This window comes from Rhagoletis pomonella, unplaced genomic scaffold (assembly GCF_013731165.1).
Source record: "Rhagoletis pomonella isolate Grant_MI unplaced genomic scaffold, Rhpom_1.0 Rhpom_scaffold_00004, whole genome shotgun sequence".
Classification (NCBI taxonomy): Eukaryota; Metazoa; Arthropoda; class Insecta; order Diptera; family Tephritidae; genus Rhagoletis; species Rhagoletis pomonella.
This window is the reverse complement of record NW_023458558.1, coordinates 65,909,843-65,920,691: the sequence shown is the minus strand read 5'-3', so window position 1 is coordinate 65,920,691 and position 10,849 is coordinate 65,909,843. Positions and strand designations below refer to the sequence as shown.

The 10,849-nt window shown below is 37.1% G+C and overlaps 1 protein-coding gene across 4 annotated transcripts in view; it reads right to left on the bottom strand.

Annotated features, from left to right (window-relative positions):
* Positions 1–1,800: 1,800 nt before the first annotated feature.
* The window catches only part of LOC118737998 (serine-rich adhesin for platelets), a 155,021-nt gene continuing 145,972 nt past the window's right edge, over positions 1,801–10,849 (bottom strand). For 3 of the 4 annotated variants that reach the window (XM_036468854.1, XM_036468853.1, XM_036468852.1), the window contains exons 6-7: positions 4,800–5,420; positions 1,801–4,736 (exon numbers count right to left, since the gene is read on the bottom strand). In XM_036468854.1, coding sequence (XP_036324747.1) covers positions 3,424–4,736; positions 4,800–5,420 — 1,934 coding nt within the window. In that variant the 3' untranslated portion in view covers positions 1,801–3,423. The remainder of the gene's footprint in view (positions 4,737–4,799; positions 5,421–10,849) is intronic. The other variant, XM_036468855.1, reaches the window with a different exon arrangement.

Genomic DNA, 10,849 nt, shown 5'->3' with positions numbered 1-10,849 from the left:
CACTGCAGTATATGAGATCGCACACAACTAAAGCGACGATGAAGTTCGATGAATCTGATGCGGATTTCGTTTGGTTCTGTTTTACTGTGCAAAATTTTGCAACGAATATTACCCGATGGCATGGCTTCCTTCGGAGAAATTCGCTTGGCGATTTGGTTCTTTTCATTAGGAACATAAGGTTAAAAAAAAATGTTTAAAGTGGCCAAACTCATCAGCCAACTATGGCTGAAATAAGCACTTTCTGCGGACTTTATTCTAGATACTCTTATTAGAAAAGAAATTATAAGTTAATGACCGCAAGTTAACCCAGGTCCCTATGTGTCAACGTAAAGTTTGTGGTTTTGGTTTTAGTTTGTTCTAGAATTTCATTATATTGAACTGCAGTGAAACGCGGATGTGCAATAATACTAATGGTATGTACTACTAACTATAAAAATCCCGGTTTTAAATAACATTTGTGTTTTTGAAAAATTCCCTGTTTCATTATACACAAATTTAAACATATTCTGCTTCTTTCGTGGAGTGTGACTTTTTCTGTCCAATCTCGTCCGATATGGCATATATATCTGATAAAAGCGCATTACATCTACTTTCATTTGGTGTATGGACTGACTGCTGCGTCTTGCTGTAATTTGATAAATTTACTATTTTCAAACGTCAACAAAGTCAAAAATGAACAAATATTTAACGTGTGGATAGACCGGAAGTCCATTTTTTTAAATGGGACATACATGCTTTTTCACAGATTCGGATCCTGGGGCCAAAAATATGTAACTTTTGTCAGAAATGTTTCTGTTCGAGACCGGAAGTCGGCAATACGACCAAAAGATAGAGAATCACCAACGTGGTGAAGGGCATCATTTTCGAAAGGCTGAACGGGTGGTCTGGGACACCCGGTATATGGGCGGTAGGTGTGGTTGTGGGCCGATTTCGCTGATTTTCAAACCAAAGTCTTTTAAGGTTCTAAGCAAGTGTACACGATTTTAAGCGCGTATCTGTATAGGTGGATTTTTGGCCGCAGAAAGTGCTATTTCAGTTATAGTGCAGCCCACCAACACAGCACCGGACGGACACCTCTGTAGAGAAGTCGTTGGACCAGCTAAACTTGCGCTATACAATATAGGAAAATCGCAATGTCTTCAAAATAGAAATCCAACTGGAAATTGTTATTAAAAACTGTAGTGTTTGGATAAATTAACTATTAGCTACTATAAAAATTTACATGCATTTTGTAACTCATAAATTTTATATCATAGCCTGTTCATATATGTATGTACGTATAAAAGTATACATCTATTCGAATGAAAAAGCCAGTTGACAAAAAAACTTAAACAAGGAAACTAATGTATATTTTTTTGATTTGAAGGAATACCCCTAGTACGTTTGAAATATTTCCATGCAACTAAATGACACAGCTTAAAAAATACTAACAGACTTACTCTGGACGTTGCAGAAGTTTTTGTAACCGAAAATTTTGTAAACAAATCGCATGATTAATAATATAGAGAATTAAATAAATTTACGTTTTGGGAGATTTCATCAAATAAAAAAAGTTTAATGAGCAGAATTCAGTCTAACAGACAACTGAACTTCGCAGAAAATTTCGAAAATGTCTGTCTTCCTGTATACCAACTGTATGAATTGTTCACTTTGATTGCGTTTTCCCACAAAATCAAAGTTTTTGATCTATACGCTATATTATTAAAATGCGTAATGTTCTCGTTTCCACTTTTTACAAAATTTTTGTTACCACAGAGTAGACGCGCAAATCAGAACCAAAAAAGTAAAATGGAAACAAAATAAATTTTTAAGGATTTTTTTTATTATTTCAATTCGCATTATGACCTAATATTTAATCGTATTTTTTAATATAGTACATGATTGCAGTAAATATTACGTGTAACAAAAAAAGAGTAATAGTAATAATAAATGTATGCGTTGCATATGGTTATGCACGCAACCTTTCTAAATAAAAAAAAGGCAAAAACTTTGCAGACATCGAATATTTTGGCTATAAGAAGCTATTTTGGCATGCAACGGAGCTACATATGTATATATATATGTCTGTATAAAGAAATGATCTTGTTACATTTGGGATTCGTAGTAGAAAAAGAATATAAGATTTCAAGATTTAATGTGTGTTTGTTTTGTATTCATAACTAGACTGATTTGCAAATTAGCAATTAAATGGCAAATACATCTAATTCTAGTATTATTGACACAATACACACGCGCTTATTTTGTTACAAATTTTTATTTAATATCGTCGCCCATATGCCAGAAACATGAATGTGTAAAAATTAAAATTTCTGGAAATCAAGTTTGAAAGGCTTTTTTACGCGGCTTAACTTTACATTTATGCAATTGAAATTGTAAAATATGTGCTTTCCGTGTACGCATGGTATTCTGGGTTTTGGTATAACATAGAACATTCAAAGGTTAATCAAGTCAACCCAATAACTCAAAACTGATATATTTGCACATTCATGCTTCTGACATGAAGGTGCGGATATGTAGTATGTAAGTATAGGTAGATAAGTTAAACGTTATATTTCAACTGTCATCTTTAAAATGTGTAAAACCACAGTAGCTACTATTATTAATATTCTATTTATCGGTTAGCTGTTTCTCGAATTTTGTAATTTTACGCTGTTTTTAGAAAAATACTTATTTGTTACGTGAATATTAAACCTATACATTTTAATAAACTATGCGAAAATTGTTTTTTTTTTCACTTAATTTTTCTAAAAAGGAGCATTTCCGTATTAAGTACTGCTATGTAAGTTTTATCATTTGTTACGCTCTAATGGTTTTATTTTTAGAGAAATTCTTGAACAGCGTGATATGGTACATTAATTGTTTACTAATATCGTTTATATATTTAACATCGCTACAAACGCGCTCATAACGCAGTTTTATATCAGCAATCGGTTTGAGAATTTCAACCAAAAAGTACCGCTCAACCGCTATACATACGATCCAATCGTAGGCGCAATAGGCAAAGCATGCAAAAAACGTATTAAAGTTTTGGAAAAAATAAATGACACACGTAAGCATTTATGTTGTAGGTTAATACTTGCACCACTACTTTCATTATTGGGCTCAATTTACGCATAAACTTTCATATATTCTACATGTGGGACTTTTTTAAAATGCCCGCATATTAAATTAATCACATAATTTAAGAAGGAAAATCAAAACTTACATACGTATAAAATAAATTGGAATGCAGTAAAATTTGCAAGAATGTAAGAAACCCGGGCTCTCTCTCTCTTCACTTTAACTCGACAAGCGCATTACAAGTCAGGGCTCTAAGGGACTGGGCGCATCCACTACCAATCACACACTACTACATAGTATGTACTCAACGCACTCCACTACACATTCCTAACATCAACAAGCAGAACAACTACTGGTAAGCAATTAAACTTGCGTCACGCACTGCGCATATTTGTCCAATTCCCCGCGCAGCACCTTCACACGATCGGTCTCCTCGCGCAGCAATCGCAACAGTTCGTCGATGGTGCGTTGTTGTGCGCCCACAGTTTGCTCTAGTTTTCCAACACGCCGCTCTAATTCACCAATGCGCGCATTATCGCTGGCTATCGGCGCTGCAGCGGGGTTGCTGGTCCGCTGTTGATAATGGTTATTAGCACCTATTGAATTTTGACTGGACGCCGCCGCTGCCACATTGGCAACTAGTACGGATGAGCTCACCGCGCCATTGGAGCTCGGCGGCTCGTTGGTGGCTGTCGTTGCTGGTGAAGCGGTACTCTTCATTGCTCCTGTGCGCACACTGCCACTGCCGCTACTTTCCGCCAATGAAGGTGACATACTGCGATTACGTATCGATAGGCTGTTGGGTCGCGCGCGTACATCATCGCCGGCAGTGGTGGCGTTGGTGGCTGAGGTGGCATGCGGCGGCGCCGTCGTCGTCAGTGAAAGCGTCGATGAGTCAGTGGTGAATTTATTGCTCATACTTTTGGTCATGATGTCAGCAATAGTGTTGGAATTTAGTTCTCGCTTCAGCACCTGCTGGCTGCTCTCAACAGTCATCGATTGTTGCATTAAGCTCGACGAAACTGACGAGGACTGTACTTTTGTGGTGGTGCTGGTCGAGCTACTCGTGGCGCTACTACTGCTATGACTGCTACTGTGATTGCTGCTAGTAACTTTGACATCATCGCTAAGCAGTCGTGATGTCCGATCGGTCACACTGCTGGTGCTTTGAGTGCGTGGTTCCACGCTGGGCGAGGTCTTCTTCTTTACCTGTGATGCTTTCAGCTCTTCCATCCATGGTGCCTTCTTCTTCTCCCATTCGCGTGGCCTCGGTTTTGCCAACTGTTCCTCGCCGGTCGAGTTTTCGTCGGACGATTGTAGTTTGCCTTCCTCTTGTGACAACTCGCCACCAGAAGCGCCGCCACCGCTGCTACCATTGAGGTAAATTGTATCGTTATTGTTGCTTTCACCGATTATATTAATGGCCGCCGAAGGTGGACGTCGCTTGGGCGCTTTAACGCGTCCTGCACGCATATCTGTCAGTATGGAGGAGCGTTCTAGCCGATCGAAATCGGAGTCCTCAGTTGCTATAGTGGCGGCCCGACGTAAAACAACTGCATCTCCCGACGTTGAAGTCTTACTGCTGCACATTCCATCCGCAAAATCTTGGGAAGCAGCGGTGGTGAGTTTGCTGTCGGTGCTTTTCGTTTTTTGCTTGCCGAAGCCGAAGAGGTTGCCTGCAAAAAAAGAACACTTAATTATATATACAACGGATTCAATATAAGGACTACGTGACTTACTCGCAACGCCCGTAACACTCGACGGTTTCTTCGTCGTTACGGTGGGCTTCTTCGTCAGCACTGGTGGCGGTGTCTTCGTCTTCTCATCCAAACTTTCCAAGCTCTTGCGCAATTCATTTGCAACTGCGGCTGAGCTCGCTGACATGCTGCTGGTTGTTGTGGTCGTCGTTGTAACACTACCGTTATTTGTCAACACCGTCTTCGTCTCTTGCAAATGCTGTTGTTGTTGCTGTAATTGCTGCTTCTTCAATGCCAGGCGGCTGCTTGCGTCCGCCGCATTCGCTGACAAATCTAGATTTTTATTCTCCAGCGATTTGCGTTGTGCAGCAACATTGCCGCTCTGCAAGCCTGTTTCAGAGAGTATATCGTTGAGTGAATCATATGAGCCGAAACTGTCCTTACGATTGGAGCTTTGCGTCGACGAATTACTGCCGGACTTCTTGATGAACACCTTGGATGTAGCTGCTGCGGTGTGTGCCGCCGATGTGGCTGCTGATGCGGCGGCTGATCTTACGTGTGCTGTATTGGCGGCGGCGGTGATGGTGCTTGTGGGAGCGGTGGCAGTAACATTGGATGCTTTCGCAGATCGTTGGGAAGGTTGTGAATCGCTCAGTGACGTGACTAAAGAGGGGAATAATAAAAAGCCAAAGTGTTAATTAGCAATGCAATATAAACAAAGCACAGTTAGCAATTAACAAAACGCTAGAGTTAAAGCTTTAGCTAAGAAAAATATATGTATGTTTATATGTACGAGTATTTAGCAGCAAGAAGTAATGGCAACAAACAACAAACTGCAACAACTTCAAACGAATGAATGCTGCCGGCAAAGCACTATTACTAAAGGTATATGTATATGTATGTAGGTATATTGTATATTGAGTATCTTTGTATAGAATATGAATCAGCAACAAGTTAAGGCAGTTCAAAAAACAAAATCGTCTATTAATAAATTTTGTATTTGTTGTCGTGTTTTTTGGGATTAAGCACTTGTGATAAATAAATATTCAGCAAATAAAAAACAATGTCGTGAGGTGAAAATTATAAGTTGTGTGCGACAAGATAGCAAGGTGTTTTGCAAAACAAAAATTTCTGCTAAGGCTGGAACTGTACCACAAACGGAATTAACTAAGATTTCGACTATCGTATGACATATCTACATGTGAACAAAAACAATTTATACAGAAAACAAAGACCTCCAACTCAGTTGATGTTTGATCTTTTTACAAGTACTATATAATATAGTACAGTGGTGGAAAATATAACATCTAGAAATAAACCAAAATTCTGTAATTTATTTTTTGTTTACAAAATTGTATAGACATAATGAAAACAACTAAGGCCTTCCAGAAACAAATAAAAAAAAAAAGAATTTTTAAAGACAAGCTTTCCTAGCTGATTACTAAACAAAATCGACCCACACCACCTAACGGTTAATTTTTTGTTGAGTTATTTCATTACTTTTAAGTGGAGTGCTTTTCATGTAAGTAATAAGAATTTTAAATATGAACCATGTCAACCTCCCAGTAAAAGTTCGAATTTCGCATATCAATCCTTCCACTAGCCATATGGGGCTGCCATCAAAGTTTTAGGTGAAAAGCGGTTGAAACTTAATCTAGGTCTTCGGCGTGAGTTTGTCTGGTTTGTAATTGCCGATGTCACTAAACCAAGTCGGCGCCATGCGTCAAATAAATAAATTTTCATGGAATCAAATGACCGCACAGCCAGTGTTCTGTAGACCGCGTCGTTTGCCGCCTGACAAATTGGAATTCGACTTTTTACTGTAAGCTGGAATTTGCCGCGCATCCAGCAGCAATTGGTCAGCCCCCTGCATAGGGTTAGAAAAAGTGATGTAACCTGGAGGGCGCTCAACGCCGAGACGGTAGATACCTGATCGGTATCCACCGCTACACCTAACGCACGTTGACAATATTATTAGCGAGAAATAATTTTTTTTTTTTTTTTTTTGAAAATTGACCTTCAAAGAGCATTCCATCAGGTAACAAATTCATCCGACGACGTGAAAAGAACCGAAATAACGACGCCTTTTGGTTTGTGTGAATTTGAAGAGCCTAATATGTAGACGAGGTGCTTATGTGGTATTTTTAAATAAATCAATTATTTAAAGCTTCTACACTGAGAAAAGAGTTTAGTTACGTCAACTAAATACGTGGCTCGCGACACATAATTTGGTTATAGTTACATTATTTGGTTATAGTTACCAAACCATGTGTTAAGGGGAATATATTTAGCTAATTTTTTTCTGAGTGGACATTAGGGTGGTATAAAAAGTATAAAATGTTAAGCTCTCATCCTTAGATTTTTCTCAATGGAAAAAAGAATATCCGTACTTTTTTGTTAAAAAAAAAATATATTAAGAAATGCTTTAAAGCTCATGAAGTTTTTCATTTTATATGGGGAAAACACTTTTTCGTAGAAATTGTATAGAATGCTTGTTAATCCAATGTTTTTCAAACGGAACAATTTCCAATAATAATAACCAATTGTCTATTTCACCACATTTTAATGCTAACGATATTTTATGGGTCCCCAATTGCACTTTTCGGGGTTTTTGGAGGACTCATAAAACAGTTAGTAATAAAAAAAATGGTTAAATAAACAATTGGGTATTGTTACTGGAAGTCTCCTAAAGAGAAACAGAGTTTTCCGATCGAAAAAATTTTATTTTCAATAATTCTATACCATTTCTACGAAAGTGTTTTTCTTCATATATAATACAGCAGTTGAGGCAGTTTTAATTAACTTTTTTTTTTTTAACAAAAAAAAATAAGGGTATTATTTTTTCCATTTAGAAAAATCGTTAATGGCGAGAGCTTAACATTTTAAGATTTTTTTTTTTGACCACCCTAATGTACATAGATATGTAAAATTTGTTTGTTTATTCTTACCACGGATTTGTCTAACGTCGAAAGTTTATCAGTTCATTTCATTTTAAGACTCGGCCATAAAAACATTGAGACATCGCAATGGTTTCGGTTGACAATTCATGTTTACGGCTATGGTTGACTCGAAATTTTTCCTAAGTAGAGCATAAATCAGGAGTTGTACGAAGATACCCGCTTCGCTAAAATTGTCTTTCGAAAGTTTTCCATTGTAAAACTTGGAGTTTTGTGACAAAAAAAAAAATGATTTTCAACCCAGAAAACGTCTTAAAGTGAACAGACAATAAAAAACGTCAACCTGGCAACGCTCGTTGGAGCAAGTTGGACAAATAAAAAAAATAAAAATTCCGGCTCTTTTGAAGCGGCCAATCACTTAACAAAAATGTGGAGGATAAGCTGGGCTAAACATTTAATAAACAAGTGGGCGTCAAATATATGTATACTTGATACGCGAAACATTTGACAGCTTTTTTTTTTAATTAAAGGTAGTAAATAAGCGTGGAGACGTCGGTTTGGTTTCCATTATGTATGCCACCACTGTATTTAAGTATAACTGGGCACAGCAAGTGTAACGAAACGGGCTCAAAGCAATCTTAAAACCGAGTTAAATACAAAGACAAAAGACCACACTTCGAGTCGCCAGACAGAGGGCAGCTCTAATAAAATAACCAGTTACAATGCAAATAAACAGCAAATTCAAACAAAAGTAAGACGCTAATAAAACACCTACAAACACACAAACATACACATAGCTGTATTTACATATAGCGCAATTTATTAAAAACTATATGAGACAACCCGTGATAAATTTCATTAAACCTAGCTAAAGCTATTTGTAGAGAAATGACGACATTTTCAGTTATTGCGAGTCGTTTTTAATAAAAGTCAAACAAATGAAGAAGCACTCAAAATAAAGTACTACGTACATTTCGTCGTTTAAAGTACAAAACCGAGTATCGACGTTCTACAAAACCGCGTAATTGACATTTTTTGCCAAAAATTGGATTTGCTCACACAAGCTCTTGGCTCAAGCTTTATCCATTCGTTCTGAAGTATACTAGCCAGAAATGCGATTGCTTTATAAAAAGGAGAACAAGTTTGAAATATGAGTGTTTTTACTCTCTAGAAAGTAATTTATGTAACCTCACATACGCGATTTTGCATTAACTTGATATGCGGTTTTGTACTTTAAACGACGATATGTATGTATGTCTGTAAGAAATGCCAATTAAGCGTTGGCGTTGTTAGCAGCGCATCAAAACGAGAAAAAAAAAACAAGACAATTGAGACGAGTATAAATAAAACCAAGTATGTACATACTAAAATATGCAAATCTTTATTAACAACAAAGCTTCAAAGTAAACATAACAACAGGTTGCACAATCAAAATCAAGAAAGCAAAATGCCCACTCAACACTTTCAATACAAAAAAAGCACTGCTTTTAAAGGTCACTCGCCAACAAAAGTAGATACGAAGAAAAGAAAGATATTTGTATGTCGAAAAAGATGCACACAAATGGTAACTGAGTCACCCGCTAATTCAAAGCACGCAGCTGACATAAAGCTCGAAATGGGAATGGAAACCGAAACCGAAACCGAAAACGAAATAGGCGAATAATTAAATTCTTCTAAGCAGCAATGCAGAAGAAATGTAGTAAATAGGCAGTAATAAATAAAATGCGCTTCGCTTTGTTAACTATTCGCGACAATAAAAGCATTAAAAGGCATATAATGTGGCATCATGCGAGCCAAACAAAGCCACCAAGAGCTATGTATGTATGTGCAGTCAGTCACCACTGGAAGACCACTGTCATTGTCGCAGTCACTGTATCGAATCGCACTCTCCGATGCAAAATGCTAAGTAACAGAGTAACACTTATTTAAAAAATAAAAACTGTCACTACAACACTTAATTAAATTTCTATAAATAATGCTAGCATAAGGAAAAAGCTCAATACACACTTTCACAAACATAGCGCCAGCATTTTGAAGCTTTTTATGGCGTTATAATACAATGATTAATTAGGAGATTGGTGGGTGCTTGGCGCTTGATATTGGCCAACAATTTATGGTAGTGCGAAAGTTACACAAGCGCGCCATGAATGCAACTGTAACTAGCCGACTAGCCGTTAAAGGTAACTGAAACGCCGACTTGTTGTCTGCGCGCAAGTCCAACAACCAGCAATCGGAAAACACGAAAAATATGCTAAACGTAAAGCGAAATATATGAGTAATGGTTTGAAGAAAATTTTTTTTTTTTTTTTATTTAAACCAAACGAATGGATGTAATCAAAAGTAAGGAGCATAGAACAAATTAAAACTACAAAAGATTTAATAAAATAAATACTTCTTTGAAAAAACTCGCTAGTCCACAATTGCTGCAAGATAAAGCGGAATCGCAACGTCGCGTATTAGGTAAGCGCGGCACACCTCACAGAAATAACGCGGATACGTATGTGCATTAGGGTGCCTCGCCAGAAAAAAGTATTCGGAAAAATCTTAAGATTTGCACGAGCTGAACCGATTCTTAATAAAAATTAAATAAAACAGGTTTTTGAATAAAAAAAAATTATGCCCGCGGGTTTCAACCAAGTTTTTATACAAATATAAAAAATATTTTAAAGAAATTATATTAACGTTTAAAATTATTGAATTATAAAATCTTGTCTGCACGGTAGGCTTTGATATGTTAATACGAAAGAAGCCAATTCCTCTAAGTTTAGGTTAAAATGGTTTCAGGGATACGACGCGTAAACGTGTTACCCTCTTGCCGGTGCCAGCGTGGTATTTAATATTTCCAACACAAATTTAGTAATTTGTCATTGATGAAATACCACTTTTCAGTACTGAACCTGTATGCTTCCCCTGGCTCCCTCTCTCCATTAACTCGCATTTTTTTCTTGCGGTACGGTAATGATAACATAAATCTCTATAAGAAATGTCAAATACTAAATACCAGAGATTTGCTGTATGAAAATGGCAATTTTATAGGTAAGGCCAAGAAACCTTATCCAATATATGCATTGTGAAAGTTTCAGTATGTACGCCCCATTTTCCAATAACTTACATCTTTCTCCAAGTTCCAGTATTCTACCACAAATATTTCCAAAGATATGCGGTATAAAAATTCAGTTTGTATGGGATTTTCTT